This window comes from Lepidochelys kempii, chromosome 2 (assembly GCF_965140285.1).
Source record: "Lepidochelys kempii isolate rLepKem1 chromosome 2, rLepKem1.hap1, whole genome shotgun sequence".
NCBI lineage: Eukaryota > Metazoa > Chordata > Testudines > Cheloniidae > Lepidochelys > Lepidochelys kempii.
In genome coordinates this window covers 80213454-80233815 of record NC_136381.1, presented here as the reverse complement: position 1 = coordinate 80233815, position 20362 = coordinate 80213454, and the positions used below count along the sequence as shown (strand labels likewise).

Below are 20362 nucleotides of genomic sequence, written 5' to 3'. Positions count from 1 at the left end.
AGATGATCATCAAGTTTCAGCTGTAATTAAGAGTGAAGTGGTGAAATCCTTGTGGCGGTATTTGCAATAAAGCTAAAATACAACAATAGCCAAAGAGGTTTGCATACCCCTAAGCAAGAAAAAAAACTAACAGGAAGTCAAGGGGGAAAAAATATGGCTAAATCACACAGTTCCCAAGGCTATCTGAGCCAAACAGGGACAATACTCCAGAAAATGGAAATCCTACTTTAGTGAAGCTAACAGAAAAGATCATAAACACAGACAGCTTAAAATGTAAGATATAAACTAGAATGGTTAGGAGAGAATTTGAGCAAATAATCAAGGACACAAAAACGTAAATTATATTTGAAACAGGACTAACTGTGAATTAGTGGGTCCACTGAGAGTTACCAGGAAGTTAAGGGATCAATTAAGGAAAATAAAGACATGGCTTCTCTGCAAACTGATTTCTTTGCAAAGTCTCTATCATAAAAGACACTGGGGAAAATGCACCTCAGGCCCATTATTTTCAAAAGAAAACAATAAGATACTGTCAGAAACGGAGTTGCCAGGAGGAGGTGCTAGAGAAAAATTGCTAAATTAAAGTGCAATACCAGAACTAGATGACACTCATCCAACAGTTCCGAAGACAGTTAAGAATAAAGTGTCAAAGTTGTTAACATAAGCAACCTCTCATTACAGTAAACTACTCTGTCAGAGGACTGAAGGGTAACAAATGTTATGCCTATCCTCAAAAAAGGCAGTGTAGCTGATCTAGGAATTACAGACCAGTGAGCTTTATATATAATATCAGGTAAACTGACTGAAATAATTAAAAACTGAATTATAAAACACCGAGATGGACACAGGATAAGGACAAATTAGTACAGCTTCTAAAGAGGGAAATCATGTCTATCTAATCTATTAGAAATCTCTGAATGTGTCAATAAAAAAAGTGAATAAAGGAGAACTAACTGACTCAGCTTATTTAGAATTTCAAAAAGCCTTCGCAATGTCCCTCATAAGGGTCTACTGAGGAAACTAAGTAGTGCTGATGTGCATGCTGTCATGGATCAGAAGTTGGTTAAGAGAACAGAAATATTTAATAAATTTAAACATGGAAAAAGGCTACTAATGTGATGCACCAAGGTTCTGTAGAAGAACTGGTGTTTCATATATTTATTAATGTACTGAAAAAGTGGGCACATAGCTGACAATTTGCAGATGATACAAAATATTTACATTATTCAACTCCAGAGAGGACTGTGAGAAAGGAATAAGCAATATGATGGCAGATTAAGTTCAATATTGATAAAAATAAGATAAACGTACATTGGAAGGAATGATTTGAACAACTCATAAATATTGCAGGGTTCTAACTTTCCTGTAACTACTAACAAAAAAGACCTGGATATCACTGTAGATAGCACATTGAAAAAGCTCAAAATGCAGAGGCAATCATAAAACAAGAAAAGAAAAATGCTCAGTGTATGAAGAATGGGATAAGAAAATATAATGCCATTATATTTATAAATGATCAGTTCAGTACCATGTTCAGTTTTGGTCACCCCATCCCAAAAAGATAAAAGAGAAACAGAAGCACTTCAGAGACAGGCATCAGATGATTAGAGACCTGGACAGTCTTTCATATAAGAGGTTGAAAAGACTGATACTGTATTTGTCTCCTCTCAAAAATTAACACGGGAATATGATAGCAATACAACCTCATGAATGGTATAGAGCAGTTAAATTAGGAACTCCAATTTACCCTTTCACAGCAAAAAACAAGGGGACTTTCAATGAAACCGAATGGAAACAAATATATAACTGATAAGAGGAAATTCCTTTTTATACAACACACAAACTGACCAAGGAATTCACTGACAAAGTTTTAGGAACAAGATGTAAGTAGGATTCAAATAATTACATATGTATATGGACAATGATAACACACAGTTACATTAGACGGGATATAAACCCTCATACTGCAGGGCATAAGTCAACCACTCATTGATGGGGATTAGAAAGAAATTCCCCCTACATATATAATTATCCACTATGGTGTTTCTAGCACCTTCCACTGGAGCATCTGGCACTGGCCACTATCAGAGGAAGGATACTGAATTAGATGGACTACTGGTTTGACCTAATATAGCAAACTCCACGTTCCTATACGTGATACTACAAATAGTGGGACCTTATTCAACAGGTAGCCCATCACTTTCCAGCCTGCTTCAGTAATAATTTAACCAGCCAACAGATTAATAGAATTATAGAATTGTTGGACTGGAAGGGACCTCAAAAGATCATATAGTCCAGTCCCATGCATTCATGGCAGAACTAAGTATTATCTAGAGACCATCCCTGAGAGAGGTGTTTGTCTAACCTGCTCTTTAAAATCTCCAGTGGAGATTCCACAACATCACTGAGCAATTTATTCCAGTGCATAACCACCCTGACAGTTAGGAATTTTTTCCTAATGGCCAACCTAAGTGGCCCTTTCTGCAATTTAAGCCCATAGCTTCTTGTCCTAGCCTCAGAAGTTAAGGAGAATAATTTTTCTCCCTCCTCCTTGTAATAACCTTTATGTACTTGAAAACTGTTATCATGTTCTCTTTGTCTTCTCTTCTCCAGACTAAACAAACCCAGTTTTTTCAATCTTCCCTCATAGGTCACGTTTTCTAGACCTTTAATAATTTTTTTTGCTCTTCTCTGGAATTTCTCCACCTCTTTCCTGAAATGTGGTACCCAGAACTGGACACAATACTCCAGCTGAGGTGTAATCAGCATGGAGTAGAGCAGAAGAATTACTTCTCTTGTCTTCCAATACTCCTGCTAATACATCTCAGAATGATGTTTGCTCTTGTTGCAACATTGTTTACTACTGACTCATATTTAGCTTGTCATCCACTATGACCCCCGGATCTCTTTCTGCAGTACTCCTTCCTAGAAAGTCATTTATTTTTGTATGTGTGCAACTGACTGTTCCTTCCTTCTATTAAGTATTAAACCTTTTTGCTTAATATTAAGCTATAACGTTCTGTTTTTTAAAACCAGATGAAATCTAGATCAATGACCTCAATATTTCTTTCATAAATTAGATCAACCATAAGCATCATGACCACTTCGAGTAAGAGACACTAAAACACCAAACAGAAAGAACTTAAATACAAACTGACTTCATATTACTGAAAGGCTAAAACATTAAACATCTTCCAAGTTAAATTTTTTCTTTGAAAAGCAGACTGGCCCCAATGTGATGCCCAGTCAATCTAATACTTAGTGTAGAAGATCAGATCTGGAGAGAATAAGGATGAAGGCTGGTTGGCATGGAAGGATTTTTTCAGGATTAAATGCAGAAGGGAATTAGAGTCCATGTTGATTTTTTTTCCAGTTAGAAACTGGAATCTATTAAATTATATAACAACAGTAAATTAGGGAAGCCAAAAGTCATTCTGAGCTGTGCACTCACGCCAACAGTCATGCAGCACTTTTCAAAGTTGTAGTGAGGTTTTCTTCAGGGTTTTAATACAGGACAGAAGCAAAGCAGCAAACAAATGCAAGTCTGGAATTTTCTACTACAACCCTGACTCATATCAATCAAAATTACTATAGCCTTCCTGCTGTCAGTAAAGGACAAAATACTTGTTTGCAGAGTATTGACAAAGTTAAACAGGACTGAGATATAAGACCAAGTATAGCAGAAACTCTGGAAGCGTTAAAACATGTAGGAGAGGAAGTAAGCATTGGTAAATCCTGCTAAAACACTTTACTGCTAATCGGTAGGGAATGCAAAAGCATATTTTAAAGTATGCTTTGGAAACCTTGTTTTTCCTGTAATCATTTTAGGGTTTATTATTATTGTTTGATATGCAATGTAAACAAATGTTCCCCCACCCTCCTATGGGCAGAAGAGAAATGGAACTAAATCAGGATTTAATAATGTGTGTTCAGGTCTCTGAAGCACAATTCTCTGTAATATAAGATTTCCCATCCTATGAACTACCCTAACCTGCAGTCTATTGCTAATATCGCAGCCTCTGTCTATTCTATTGATAGGTGGCAATGGCATCTGCAGAGCACTTACTGAGGTGAGAGAGTGGGAAATAAGATAACAAAAGGGCTGAACTTCTGAGATTTGAATAAGCAAAAATGTGAAAAATGTAAATATAGTTATGTTTATTCTGCTACTTTCAAAGAAAAACAGCGGAAGTGTTAGGAAAAAAAACAGCATCCATTTTTTCAGAATGTGGTTTTTTTTTCCCCATATAAAAAAGTATGTGTGACCACATGTAGCTGCGAAAATAAAGTTTAATTACAAGTGTAATTTATCATCACACTGCTGCTGATAATCTTACTGAAATGCGATATTAGTGGCAAGTAAGTCCAAAGGAATGACTACCACTTTCCAGCCTGATTTTATATTAATACTTTTAATATTAAAAGAGAACTTTGATTTAAATATTTGGATAGAATGTTCAACATGTACACAGTAAAATATTTCATCATTAAAATCAGCTGACCAACCAGAAGAACTGTATTAGAATACTTTTAATGTTTGTAGCGCAACCAGTTCTGCTGTAAAAAACAATACGAAATCAGGATAACAACTGGTTTATGATTATATTTTAAGCGCTAATCTGCTGTTAGATGCAGCTCTTATGAATAAAATGTATACAGGATATTTAAACTTCCTTTAAGACAATTCTATTGCTACAGACAATAAGTGAACTTAAGGCACACTTGAGATTCAGAGCTGGATGGGTATATAGGGTACTGTGAAAAATGGGTGGATCACTTTCTTTTTAAAAAACTGATCTTGTCCACCTAGAATAAACCTGTTTTTAAAAAGGCTTTCTTCAAGACCCATGTAACCTTAAAACAGGTACCTTCTGCTCTCCAACTGTGTAGTTCCTTCTTCTTGGGGTATCAAGGAGACTATTGCTCAGGTTAAGGCCTGGTCTATGCATGTTTTGTTCAGCATGGGGCTGATGGTCAGTTGTTTGGGGGGAAAGCATGTGGATGTTCAAAAAAAAAAAAAAAAATCAAATCCCATCCCTAACCAAAGCAGCTTTGCCACTAAAAGTCCTACTGTAGAGGCAGTTATACCAGCAAAGAAGCTGTTGAGCCAGTACAACTCATTTCTTTGAGGGAACTGGCATAAGCTATAACAAAAAATGTTCTTTCACTAGTGTATGATGCTACTCCCCTGGGAGGGTTTGCTTGTGTAGATATACTGGCATACCTCTTATAGCGTACATAAGGTCTAAGATAGCCGCAGAAATAGATTTATTATAGAAATGTTTTGATGGTATTGTGCAGGACTCCGTGATTACTAATGAAGAATTTGACATCACATAGGCCAGAGCACGAAGACAAGATTTAAGAGAGTGGTTTAGAATCTTAGTGATTAGAGAAAACAAGGGTCTCTGAAGCAGAATGGACAAACTGGTGAATACTGGGTGTCCACGGTACTCCTGAGCTAACTCATAGGCTGGATGATGAAGGTTTGAGTTTTTAGAAACACAGCAGGCCCAATTCTCCACTTTATACCAGTGTAACTACACTAGTACCAAAAGAGACATACCAGCATAAAACTGGTATAGCACAGCAGATAATCAGGCACGAAATGGTAAAATGAGGGGCCCACTAAACTCAGTTTACAGCAGTGGTCTCCAGCTTTAAGAATAAGATCACTTTTTGAATTTAAGTGCAACCCAGGATCTACCTCAAAGAAAATGTAGAAATAACCATAATCACACAAACCCAAACACCCTTGTCCCACCCATTCTCAGGCTCTGCTTTGCTCCCTCCATCCCTCTCCCTCTGTCACTTGCTCTCCCCCACTCTCACTCACTTTCACCATTCTGGTGCAGGGGGTTGGGGTGCGGGCTCTGGGATAGGGCTGAGGGGTTCAGGTGCAAGAGGGGGTTCAGGGTGCAGGCTCTGGGAGAGAGTTTGGGTGCAGGAGGGGGCTCAGGACTGGGGAGGGGGTTAGGGTGGAGGCTCTGGGAGGGGGCTCAGGGCTGGGACAGGGGGTTGCGGTGCAGGAGGGTTCCGGGTACGGGTTCTGGCTGGGCACCGCTTACCTCAGGCACCTCCCGGGCGGCGACACAGTGGGGCTAAGGTAGCTCCCTGCCTGCCCGGGCCCCACGCTGCTCCCAGAAGCATCCGGTACATCCAGCAGCGGCTCCTGGGGGAGTGAGGGGCAGGCGGCTCTGGGTGCTGCTCCCGTCTGCAGGCACCGTCCCTACAGCTCCATTGACCAAGGTTCCCTGTTTTCGGCCAATGGGAGCTGTGAAGGTAGTGCCTGAAGGCAAGGGCAGCACGCAGAGACACCCTGCCCCCTTCTCCCCCCGAGCCACAGGGGGACATGCCAGCCACTTCCAGGAGCGGTGCGGGGCCGGGGCAGGCAGGGAGCCTGCCTTAGCCCTGCTCTGCCGCCACACTGTTAACAGCCAATCTCCCAGTTTGACTGCAGGAGGGTTAGCAACTCTACGCGATTGACTGGTTGACTATGGAGCATGTGACGATCTCAGTCTACCGGTTGGTGACCACTGCTTTATAGGAATCTTTAATCTTGCCTAGAGGCTTCCTGTTTTTGTTTTTTAAAGTCTTTCAAAAGTCCTTTACTGCTCATAGATTCATTTTTTGTCTTGACATGACAGAAGTTTTGCTGTTTGCTGGGATTAACAGCTGAAGTATTCTCCCTCCGCATTCAGCCAAAGGAATCTGACCATCTGTTTGTAATGGAATAGTGCTCTTTTGGAAAACATACCCAAATCATACACTTAAATATGAAGTCATATTTAACTATAGTTTTTGACCCTACAAAGAGTGTAAATAAGTCATACAGCATCAGAAACATGAAATATATGGAAAAATTACTAAAGGTTATCTCCTGCTGCTTTTAGACCAGGATCAGCTAGCCATTGCAAACACACTGGTCCCTCACCAGGATTTAATACAATTGGACCATAGGCTGCTGCTCTGATGATTAAAGGATATAGCTAGCAGTTCCAGTCGTATCTAGACACAAGTCAGTATTAACAATGAGCAATTGTGTGTCATAAACAAAAGACTTGAAATGTGGTAATCCACCTGGAGAGATCCTGGCTATCATGCTGTGCAAAATAAATACAAGTGCTCTTGATGAGATCCCTTCTAAACACATGGGGAATTCAAATTCAGTCTCTGCTCTTACAAAATGCTTGCATTACTACAGCAGCACCTTGAATGTGCCAGAATTATCATCCTCTACCTTATCAAGATAAATTTGACTGCTAAGAAGAGATAGTCTGTATAAAGAGGCTTACCCCTAAGTTTCCCTGCTCACTGGGAGCTTTGAGTGAAGAATCTGAGCATCATACATGGTTTAATCCTTCCTCAGGTCTCAGGGAAAGCTAACTGACTTCTTAATTAGCATTATATGGATAATTATACAGCATCAACAGATATACAACATGATGCTTGATTACTGAAATATCCTCCAAGAAAGGCTGCTCCCTCACTTGCTTGTTCAGAATACATCAGGAACACTACTTTGTTTGGAGCTATCCTGATATTTTGCCCATTCTCCTTTTTTAACACCATCTGTTGCTAAATAGCAGCATCTAACTTGGCACTGTGGGTTTTTAAAGCATTTACACAGTATTGGTACTTCTATGTTTAAGAACTGCTCCTTGGACTTTGTACTGATGCAAGTACATTCACCCACCACCATCCATCATAGTAATACATAGGTACATTGAAACCCCTTTCCTTACTTTTTCATAATACGACCTCATGTTTTGTGCAGGTTATATTTTATGAATGTTACTGTTATATATCATTTGTTTCATTTTATTATCCAGCGTTCTTCCTACTGAGTTATTGCATTCCCTCTAGTAAATTTTTTTTAAAAGTGTAAAAGGTTATTTACACTGCTCTTAGAAAAGCTTTCTAACAGAGACAGAGAGAGTTAATAAAAACACCTATTGGAAATTGTGGCCTGTCTTCTGACTCAACAGTGAATACCCAGGGAGAGAAGCCATGAACCACACCATTACCCCCTTTGTTCTCAGCTATTTGTAAGCTGAATGAACGGGGTAGAACCAGTGAATTTTATGACTTCTTAAAGTATTTTATAAAAAGCTGATAGCCTCTGGTATAGTGTTGTTTTGGCAGAAGCTAACATACCTTATCCATTTCTGTTTTTAAACCATACATATCAACATCTACCCTCCTATAATCAAGACTGCTAGTCACAGCACAGACACAAACCCAATGAAATTTATGCTATACTACCTAGAATATTATCAGACCTTACTAGCTAGGTAGGGTCAGATCTGGTTATTGCTTATTTAAGGTTGCGTTTTTAAAACTATATTTCAGGTTTTGTTCCTTAACTGATTAGATCTTTACAACTCAATACAATTATTAGAATCTAATAGTTTACTAACTGTAGTCTTCTTTTCAGAATCCTAACATGCTCTTTATAAAGCAGTAGTCTTAAAACTACAACTTGACTAGTATGTGCAAGTTAAACAATTTCCACATTCAATTTAAATACAGAATTTTCAGTGAGCAGAATTTTATTCTTCCCATTCTGTCCTAAAATGTTGGAGTCCTGCTATGTATGGATACATTTTATGCAAAAAGTTGGTATATTTAAATTTCAGATGAAGCACCTCCTAGAGATGCCTGAGATCCTTCTGCCTGAAGAAGAACTATATGAATATAAGATTGCATTATATTAACACTTGCTTTTAGAACCAAAGCATTCTTGCCTATGAAAGGACTACATACATATCTGACTGCCACAGCTTTTTATCCAATATAACAATCATTAATTTGAGCTGAGAAACTTTAACAGTTTATAGAGGTGCTATTTGTAACCTTAGTAGTTTCTCCTCTTGAAGAAGTTATGTTAGAAGCAACTGGTATTTCAGTGACTGCTGTTGCGGTCTAGATTTTTGGACAAAGAAAACCACCACTCTACATTCAAAAAGCCTTTTGCACTTATATAACAGCAGTGATTCTGTACTGCTGTTCTTTCATAAGCAGAATTCCATATTTGATTAAGTTTCATGCATGAAATGATTACACATCACATCCTCCAAAAATGTGTTAGCTTCAGGAGTCAAGTTACTCATGCTTCCACAACACACATCTTTTTCTTAGGGTTTTATTAAAGCTCTTTCCACCATGTGATATGGGATGAGGAAGATAAAAACCTTGAAACTAACTAAAATCCATTTCTTGCCACTTTAGAAATTCAAATACCTTCTATTTGAGGAAAGGTGTCACTCCAAATGCAGAATATATAGTTTATCTTCTACTTCATTAAAGGGACTGATGTTATGGCAGTTTTAAAACTGGGCAGGTGCACGCTGCTTTGGTAAGTATGCAATGAAGTGAAATTCCCTGAATAGAAGAGGAAAGGGGCAATGACTACGTGTGCTAGGAACTCTGGCTCTGTGTTCTACTTTCCAGATTGTCTACAAACAATTAGGGAAAGGGCTGCACCTAAAAGTTTGAGAAAAAAGAAGGAGCAGAAGAAGAGTTCCATTAATTTTTTTCAAGGAGCTGAACAGTCAGATTTTGACAAAGACAAGAAGTTTGTTTTTTTGTAAACTCTCTACCCCCGTGGTCTCCAACTTTGACATGCCCAAGATCACTTTGAATCTAAGGGCAACCCAGGATCTACCCCACCCCTTCCCCAAGGCCCCACCGATTCCTCAAAGCCCCGCCGCACTTACTCCATTCCCGCCCTCCCGCTCTGTTGCTTGTTCTCCCCCATCCTCACTCACTTTCACCGGACTGGGGTAGTGAGTTGGGAGGGGGTGCAGGCTCTGGACTGGGGCTGAGAGGTTTGCAGTCTAGGAGTGGGCTCTGGGCTGAGCCTGGGGCAGGGGTGCAGGTGAGGGGTGCAAGCTCTGCTCTAGGAGGGAGTTTGGGTCGAGCAGAGTGTTGGGGTGCAGGAGGGGATATGGGGTGCTGGCTCTGGGAGGGGGCTCAGGGCTGTGGTGCAGCCTCCCACCGAGCAGCACTTACCTCTGGTGGCTCCCGGTCGGCAGCGGGCACAGCGAGGCTAAGGCAGACTCCCTGCATACACTGGCCCACACTGCTACTGGAAGGGGCCAGTGTGCCCCTGTGCAGGGGGTATGTTGCTCTGCACACTGTCCCGCTCTGCAAGCACCGCCCCTGCAGCTCTCCTGGCCAATGGGAGCTATGGGGGCAGTGCTTGCAGGCAGGGGCAGCGTACAGAGGGAGACCCCTGACCCAGGGCCACAATGTCAGCTTCTGGGAGCAGTGTGGGGCTGGGGTAGGCAGGAAATCTATCTTAGCACCGCCAGAGATCGCAATCAACTGGGAGATCTTCTAGGATCAACCAGTTGATCACGATTGACAGTTGGTGACCAATGCTCTCACTCTTATTATGTTTTTAAGAGATGCAGCTAGGGATCATTTCAGTATCTCTCTGTCCCCCACTCACTTATCTCCTACAGCCAAGCTGGGTTACCTCATCATTGCTTGTCACTCAGCTTTCCACCTGCCCTTCTTCCTATCTTGGGAAGGAAATCGCAATCTTGGGCCTCTGTTCATAGATCCACATTCCAATGTAAGACCCCATCCCACTCTTTACACATGCCTCCCACACCCCATGTGGTGCTGGACTACACAGCCATATTACTGTCCACCACTGTCCAGGAAATAGAGGAGGATCCCTTTAAGTGTCCAGGCGAAAGGCAGCAGAGTCCAGAGGTCAACTGTACCATGCTTGATGACCCCAAAGTCAAGTGGAAGGGATATCCAAGAGTGGCCCCACACTTAGAAGCATTGCTACTCCTTCCTCCATCAGATCAAGGGGCTGGGGTGGGGGCGAGGGGAGAGAAGAGTGGGTTCCACATGAGGGGTTTCCTTTCCTACTTCTGCCTTGCTGTTGTGAGCAATGGAAGTTTCATGCCACTGATATCATTGTCATTTAATAATTCAGCATTTTATGATGTTTGCAAAGATGCTAGGGGCCTTGATAGGTCACCACCACTTCCCCTGACCTCTGTATCTGCACCTCCTGATCCACAGCCAGCAAAAAAGTGTTACTTCACCCCCTTTGCTCCCCTTAGTAGAAGTTCCTCCCCCATTCCAGGAGCACCACTCCTTCACCACACTCTCCTAAGAGATAAGGGTGGTAGATCCACACCTACACCAGAGTCTGTTCCTGGATGGGAGACCAAGAAAAATTTTTTAAAAAATAAATAAAAAAGTGTGAAATACATGTCTTGTGTCAAACTACAGCTGCTTGATTCTTTGAAAGCCTTCCCAGCTTTTCTGGCTAAAGTTATTGCCTCCCCTTTTCAATTTGGGACTATTTAGTTCTTAAAAATTAAAAAAAAACCAACCAGGGCTCTCAAGCAATTAAAAAAGTTAATCGTGATTAATCGCACTGTTAAACAATAATGGAATACCATTTAATTATTTTTGGATATTTTCCACATTTTCAAATATACTGATTTCAATTATAACAGAATACAAAGTGTACACTGCTCACTTTTAGACTTATTTTTGGATTACAAATCTTTGCACTGTAAAAAACAAAATAGTATTTTTCAATTCACCTAATACAAGTACTGTAGTGAATCTCTTTATCATGAAAGTTGAACTTACAAATGTAGAATTATGTACAAAAAATAACCATTCAAAAATAAAACAATTTAAAACTTTAGAGCCTGCAAGTCCACTCAGTCCTATTTCTTGTTCATCCAGTCAAGTTTGTTTACATTTGCAGGAGATAATGCTGCCCGTTTCTTGTTCGCAATGTCACTTGAAAGTGAGAACAAGTATTTGCATAGCACTGTTGTAGCTGGCATCACAAGATATTTACATGCCATATGCGCTAAAATTCATATGTCCCTTCATGCTTCAACCACCATTCCAGAAGACATGATGAATTCTGCTTGATAACAATCCAAAGCAGTGCAGACCGACGCATGTTCATTTTCAGCATCTGAGTCAGATGCCACCAGCAGAAGGCTGATTTTCTTTTTTTGGTGGTTCAGGTTCTGTAGTTTCTGCATCTTTTAAGATGCTCTTTTAAGACATCTGAAAGCATGCACCACACCTCGTCCCTCTCATATTTTGGAAGGCACTTCAGATTCTTAAACCTTAGGTCGAGAGCTGTAGCTATCTTTAAAAATCTTCTTTGTGTTTTGTCAGATCTGCAGCAAAAATGTTCTTAAAATGAACCACATGTGCTGAGTCATCATCTCAGACTACTATAACATGAAATATATGGCAGAATGCAGGTAAATGAGTTCAGTCACAAATTTAATTAATGCATTATTTTTTTAACGAGCATCATCAGCACGGAAGCACGTCTCTGGAATGGTGGCCAAAGCATGAAGAGGCATACAAATGTTTAGCATATCTGGTATGTAAATACCTTGCAATGCCGGCTACACAAGTGCCATGCAAATGCCTGTTCTCACTTTCTGGTGACATTGTAAATAACAAGTGGGCAGCATTATCTCCTGTAACAAACTTGTTTGTCTTAGCGATTGGCTGAACGAGAAGTGGGACTGAGTGGACTTGTAGGCGCTAAAGTTTTGCATTGTTTTGTTTTTAAGTGCAGTTATGTAACAACAAAAAAATCCATACTTGTAATTTGCACTTTCACGATAAAGAGATTGCACTACAGTGCTTGTACGAGGTGAACTGAAAAATACTGTTTCTTTTGTTTATCATTTTTACAGTGCAAATATTTGTAATAAAAAATATAAAGTGAGCAGCATACACTTTGTATTCTGTGTTTTAATTGAAATCAATATATTTGAAAACGTAGAAAAAGTCCAAAAGTATTTAATAAAATTTCAATTTGTATTCTATTGTTTAACAGTGAGATTAACCTATGATTAATATTTTTAATCGTAATTAATTGTGTTAATCATGTGAGTTAACTGCAACTAATCAGTCCTAAAAACAACCACCTTATTCAGCATCAGACATATTTGTAAAAACTTTAATTTTAAATATTGAGTGAACTCTTTTCCATTATCTGGTCAAGTTACCACACAGCAAACCAAACCCTTGAAGATTTGGCTGAAAACTTAAATCTACTTATTGGAGAATGAACTTACATTTGTTTTTACAGAATCAAATTAAATATAGACAGTTTTTTAAAAATGGCAACCAAGAAGTTGTTTTTTTCCCCTAAGTGTAGCAGTCATAAAAAGAAAAAAACCATTAGCTAGAAATTGGCACATTGTGGAAGCTTCCACACACATCATTAGAAATGAACCTCAGTCCTGACCTGCAAACCCCCTCTTATCTCAGTCCTCTTTCTTGAGTGCACACCACCACCACATCCAGTTGTGCAAACAGGGAAGTGTCCACTAGGGACCAGGATTAGGTCAAACTCATTTCCACTTGTGACCAGAACCAAGTTACCAATCTACAATAGGTCTCCAGAAATGAAGGGGGTTAACGCATTAATCTTCTCCTACACACAGACCTCATAATTAGAGTGGCTCTAGTCAGGCTAAAATTTTACCTTTCCAATAGGGTATTACAAGGGTAGCTTTACAAAAAAAAGCCTAGAGAGGCACTGGTTTGAGTTGAACACAACTCAACCCTTTAGGTACTCAATTATAGGGATGCTTCTCTATGGGAGCACACTTCCCCAGAGCCTGAAGAAATAATAGTTTATATATTTTCACCAACTAAAACTGTATCTGGCAAGGGATGTGTGTTTACCTTTGTGTTACAGAAGTAAAAAAACATACTGGAAAAAGCTTCAACTGTATATTAATTTCAAACAGTTACATTACCAGAAATGCAGTGAACCCCCTGCAGTATTCACAATGACTTAATAAGACTTTTTGATTGGGGCTATGTTATGTGGAAGCCTGGCATGGAAAGTTAAGAGGTAGCAGGCTACTATATTATTATCATCAACATTCTTCTCCTTTCCCTTACTATGGCAGAAGTCAGGTCAGTTAATCATGGCTAGACTGAAGAGCAGACAAGAAGAGTTAACACTTCAACTGAAAAAAGTTGCAAGTGTATATACTCACAGGAGTTAAAACAATATAAAAATGATGTTCAATTAACAGAGTTAGAAACTGAAGCACTGAACATCCAGGAAATGGCAAAGTTAAAGTAGCCTAGGCAATCTTCGTTGACTCCTGTGTGTTGCCATGATATGGTCTAGTTACATAATCACATACTGGCCCAAAAAGGCATCAGGTTGCCAGTCTGCCCCAGCTTCAGTCCTGGAGTAGGATAGAGCCAGCTGGGGGCTGACAACTTACAACAGCCGAGATTGCAGAGAGCAACACACTCTAGAAATGAACATTCCCCCACTTCCACAAAAAAAAGGCTGGAGGACCACTGGTGTAAGAACCAGCTACATTAGCTGGATAACTACTCTCCTACTTCAGGAATCCTGACTTGAGGAGATACAGGGGCTTTCCACTGAGTTACACAAGGGGCATCTGGGTGCTATTTTTATCACAACACCAATCTTTCTTTAGCTAGCATAAAGTGTGAGCAAAGGGACACCAGCAGCGTTAGGTATTGGTCCCAAGGAGCTATGTGAAAAGACTTTAATCTTCCCAGCCAGGGGGTACTGAACTCAACTGTTCAAATCTTTGGGCCATCTCCAATTACCTTCTCACAGTATCAAGAGCCCACATGAAAACAACTGCCTCAGTTTATAGTGTTTTACAAAGGTACTTACTGCTGGTAGTAGAGACTGCATGTTTTGATTGGAGTCTGCTATAGTAGCTAGGTAGACCAAGTTTGTATGCAACATCTGCTGATACCTATCAAAATGAACAGAGCAAGACAAGTCCAAAAAAAAAAAAAAAAAGCTAAGGACACAATATTTAAATTCACCTCCTTTTAATTTACATACATAGGCACAGTGAACTCTGATTTCAGTACATCAAGAAATTATGGGGATAGTTATAGCAATCCCAAACTGTCCACATTTTCCTTCCCGCCATGTTTTGGCAATTCCCTTGCAAAAGTACTGGAACCACTCAGGCACATTCTCCTAGTAACTATGACAGAAGCAGCAACAGAGTGACCCTGTTCTTGTCTGTTTCATGTCCTGCTCCAGTTGAGTGACCTGGGAAATGTGTTGTGTATGAGCCCCTACATGACTATTTGATGCTGCCTGAAGCAGGTATTAGTGACAGACAGCTCATTTCTCTCTCCTTCTCATGCACCCAGCGGCAAAAGATCATACCTATATAGCAATCATATAATCAGAATAAGCAGCATATAATCAGGGCCCCATGTATTCCACAATTGCAAAATTTACCACAGAATTCAATCCTTGCTGCAGAATAGTGCTCTAGTATCTTAACTTCCTTTTCTTAAAGGAAAATTACATTTCTAATCTTGGTTACAAAAATAATCTGGTCATGCTTTCAAGGTTATAAGCCAATATCTGCTGGAGTCTGCAAAAAACCCTCAAAGATGGCTCGTAGAGGTGGACAACCTCAGTCATCTCACTCAGGACCCCATGGCTAAAAGACCCTGGAATTTGGCAATTTTCCAAGATACCACAGAATTTAGCATTTTGCTGCAGAATTCATTGTTCAAGAGGAATAAGAATGAAGTGTATTTAATGGTGATACAATAAATTAACATTGAGACAGAATTTAGCCCATTGTGACACAGAGCACAGAAGCCTTGTACAGAGTTCAGAGTAACAGCTGTGTTAGTCTATATTCGCAAAAAGAAAAGGAGTACTTGTGGCACCTTAGAGACCAACCAGTTTATTTGAGCATAAGCTTTCGTGAGCTACAGCTCACTTCATCGGATGCATACTGTGGAAAGTGTAGAAGATATTATATACACACAAAGCATGAAAAAATACCTCCTCCCACCCCACACTCCTGCTGGTAATAGCTTATCTAAAGTGATCACTCTCCTTACAATGTGTATGATAATCAAGGTGGGCAATTTCCAGCACAAATCCAGGGTTTAACAAGAACGTCGAGGGGGGGAAAAGGGGGAGGTAGGAAAAAACAAGGGGAGATAGGCTACCTTGCATAATGACTAAGCCACTCCCAGTCTATAATCAAGCCTAAGTTAATTGTATCCAATTTGCAAATGAATTCCAATTCAGCAGTTTCTCGCTGGAGTCTGGATTTGAAGTTTTTTTGTTGTAAAATATGACTTTCATGTCTGTAATCGCGCAACCAGAAAGATTGAAGTGTTCTCCGACTGGTTGATGAATGTTATAATTCTTGACATCTGATTTGTGTCCATTTATTCTTTTACGGAGAGACTGTCCAGTTTGACCAATGTACATGGCAGAGGGGCATTGCTGGCACATGATGGCATATATCACATTGGTGGATGTGCAGGTGAACGACGTATACCTTCAGATCAGCAGCAATGCTATGGGTACCCGCATGGCCACACAGTATGCCAACATTTTTATGGCTGATTTAGAACAAAGCTTCCTCAGCTCTCGTCCCCTAACGCCCCTACTCTACTTGCGCTATATTGATGACATCTTCATCATCTGGACCCATGGAAAAGAAGTCCTTGAGGAATTCCACCGTGATTTCAACAATTTCCATCCCATCATTAACCTCAGCCTGGTCCTGTCCACACAAGAGATCCACTTCCTGGACACTACAGTGCTAATAAATGATGGTCACATAAACACCACCCTATACCGGAAACCTACTGACCGCTATTCCTTCCTACATGCCTCCAGCTTTCACCCTGACCACACCACACGATCCATCGTCTACAGCCAAGCTCTGCGATACAACCGCCTTTGCTCCACCCCCTCAGACAGAGACAGACACCTACAAGATCTCTATCAAGCATTCTTACAACTACAATACCCACCTGCGGAAGTGAAGAAACGGATTGATAGAGCCAGAAGAGTTCCCAGAAGTCACCTACTACAGGACAGGCCTAACAAAGAAAATAACAGAACGCCACTAGCCATCACCTTCAGCCCCCAACTAAAACCCCTCCAACGCATTATCAAGGATCTACAACCTATCCTGAAGGATGACCCAACACTCTCACAAATCTTGGGAGACAGGCTAGTCCTTGCCTACAGACAGCCCCCCAACCTGAAGTGAATACTCACCAGCAACCACATACCACACAACAGAACCACTAACCCAGGAACCTATCCTTGCAACAAAGCCCGTTGCCAACTGTGCCCACATATCTATTCAGGGGACACCATCACAGGGCCTAATAACATCAGCCACACTATCAGAGGCTCGTTCACCTGCATATCTACCAATGTGATATATGCCATCATGTGCCAGCAATGCCCCTCTGCCATGTACATTGGTCAAACTGGACAGTCTCTACGTAAAAAAGAGTAAATGGACACAAATCAGAGGTCAAGAATTATAACATTCATCAACCAGTCGGAGAACACTTCAATCTCTCTGGTCACGCGATTACAGACATGAAAGTCGCTATTTTACAACAAAAAATCTTCAAATCCAGACTCCACCGAGAAACTGCTGAATTGGAATTCATTTGCAAATTGGATACAATTAACTTAGGCTTGAATAGAGACTGGGAGTGGGTTAGTCATTATGCAAGGTAGCCTACCCCCCCTCCTCCCTCCCCAGACGTTCTTGTTAAACCCTGGATTTGTGCTGGAAATTGCCCACCTTGATTATCATACACAATGTAAGGAGAGTAGTCACTTTGGATAAGCTATTACCAACAGGAGAGTGGGGTGGGAGGAGGTATTTTTTCATGCTTTGTGTGTATATAATAAGATCTTCTACACTTTCCACAGTATGCATCCGATGAAGTGAGCTGTAGCTCACGAAAGCTTATGCTCAAATAAATTGGTTAGTCTCTGAGGTGCCACAAGTACTCCTTTTCTTCTTGTACGGAGTGTTTCCCCAGTAGTCAAGAAGACAGAGTGAAAATCAGAAGTAAATTTCACACTTAAAGTTTACATGTAGAGGTACAGGCATAATCCTTTTTTGGGAAGGTGCTCACCTGGGGATGTGGAGCAATCCAGACAGGAAAGGGAGCTGGCCTACTCGCAGGAACCGGATCATGACCACACTATGCCCTTCACTCATGGCCTAGCCATGCTTGCAAGTACCATTATGTTAATGCATTCAGATTTGTGTTGGAATGCTTCTAATTGAAAGATCAGCATTGGCTCACTCTAGAGGATGATGCATCCAACCCTTCCTCACCAAACATCAGACTTGTCATGATACATGGCCTTTCAGAAGAGATTTGGGATAGGTGGAGGAGTACGAAGTTCTTGGATATGTCCGCAAACAGAGCCTTCAAAGTAGTATCAGCTCCTCTCCCTACTACTCTGAATTACTAAGGAAGGCTTGAAGCATGTAATCTAACTCCTCCCCAAAGTAATCAAAGCACTGACACACAACAGAAAAGTCTATACATTTTTATTATTAAATCCCTTAATTTTTACCCTACATTACTGCGAGTGTATACTAATTAATTAGAACCAGCCTTCCAATATTTCTAGAGAAGGAAATTTTAATGATGTTCATATACTCCTTTAAAGTCAAAGGTGCACTATTATTAGCAGTGTTTTTGTATGTTCGCTAGCACAATTCTCCAATGAGCCGATCTAAACAGTTTGGGTTTCCAGTTAAATTACTGATATCACCAGGTACAAAATACATTTAGATTAAAATCTTACTGCGAGCATTCTGAGGTCTTTCCTTTGTTCTGATAGTCCATTATACACTGAATAAGATGGTTATTTTCATCCAACATCTGAAATAATAAAACAGAAGTCAGGAATAAGTTTCATACCCTTTTGATGTAAGTGAACTAAAAGGGAGACCAATCTCTGCCATCCACATCACATCACCATTGAAAAAGTGCTTTTAAAAAACTTTTTTCTTATTTTGTTTTGAACAGACGTCATTTGTAGAACTTTTACCTCCTCCTCCTATTTTAATTCTCTATTTGTTTTATGGCTTTTAGTTTAGGGTTTTGGATTTAAGTCACTGCTATAGTTAACACTGCAAAAACATTTTCTTTCTAATTCCTATTCTTCCCTTGCCACAATTTCCTACAAGTTTCCAAAAGTTTCATTTTCCAAGTTTGGTCTCTGCACAGAAATTTGTTTTAAATAGCTTAAACAAAAAAGTTTCCCCTCCCCTACTATGAAATGCTAGTGATCTGAAAAGAATATCAATAGCTATGGGCAGAAAATGGAACTTTACTTTGAAACAGACCTCACTGCCTTTTAAAATTAGACTTGATTAATGTATGAGCTTTTAGCACACTTGCACTCTGTGAGTATAGAAAAATTGTATCAACTCTTCTCTATCACATTTTAGAAGTATTCAATTTGTGAATACATGTGTAGCTAACTTACTTTTTAGTAAAAAAAAAAAAAAAAAAAAATTTAGTCACAAAAATGAAAGAGGCACACTTCCTAATTTTCCACAAAATGGGTTTCTCGTAAACTTCTTACCGTGTCCAAGACATCATTTTTGGAGGTATCTACAGGCAAATAGATGTTTATCCCAAAACCAGAGAAAAGCCACTGCCAGAGATTCCATTGATACCATTAAGGACTTAGCGATTATCGATTTTACGTGAAAGGTGCTCAGATACTAGTGATGGGTAGTACTATAAGACCCTAAAATAGATTTTTGAAACATTTCCTATGTAAAGAATATTGAACTTGTACAATTAAGCAAATAAAAGTCAAGGAATGACCGTTAAAATTGCATGTGCAACCTTAACCGTGCCAGTGTTAGAATTCTGTATTTATACACAAACTATTTTGCAGATACAAGATATACTGAGGCCATGTCTACAGGACAGATCTTACAGTGACACAGCTGTACCGCTCCATCTGCGCTGCTGTAAGATCTCCCATGTAGTGGCTCTATGCCGATGGGAGAGCTCTCTCCTGACTGTATAATTAAACCATCTCCCACGAGCAGCAGTAGCTATGTAGGCATGAGAAGAGAGTGTCTCCTGCCAACACAGTGCTGTCCACATCAGCGTTTTTGTCGGTGAAACTTATGATGGTTTTTTACACCCCAATCGACAAAAGTTTTACCGACAAAAGTGCTAGTACGGCCATAACCTTAAATATACGTATCTTACTCCCCCCCAACTCTTGTTTACTTACACAAGCACATACCAAGGTAGGGGCAGTGCCTAAAACAGTACCTAGAGAAACACCCCGAGTCCCAAGCCTCTACTCAAACCATAATCCCACTTCGTTAATGTGCAAGATTTTTTTAAAAAATTAATAAAACTAGATTTGGAAGCTGCAGTTTTGACTTATCTCATCAATAAACACTAGACAAAGACCAAAGTTATAAAAGATTACTTATCCAAAAAGGTGAAGTATGACAATTAACTAATGAATACGTCTCAT

The 20362-nt window shown here is 40.1% G+C and overlaps 1 protein-coding gene across 6 annotated transcripts in view; it reads right to left on the bottom strand.

Moving 5' to 3' along the window:
* Window positions 1–20362, bottom strand: part of SS18 (SS18 subunit of BAF chromatin remodeling complex) — a 63503-nt gene that overhangs the window by 42560 nt on the left and 581 nt on the right. For 5 of the 6 annotated variants that reach the window (XM_073331344.2, XM_073331345.2, XM_073331346.2 and 2 more), the window contains exons 2-3: window positions 18656–18732; window positions 14699–14783 (exon numbers count right to left, since the gene is read on the bottom strand). In XM_073331344.2, coding sequence (XP_073187445.1) covers window positions 14699–14783; window positions 18656–18732 — 162 coding nt within the window. The remainder of the gene's footprint in view (window positions 1–14698; window positions 14784–18655; window positions 18733–20362) is intronic. The other variant, XM_078851538.1, reaches the window with a different exon arrangement.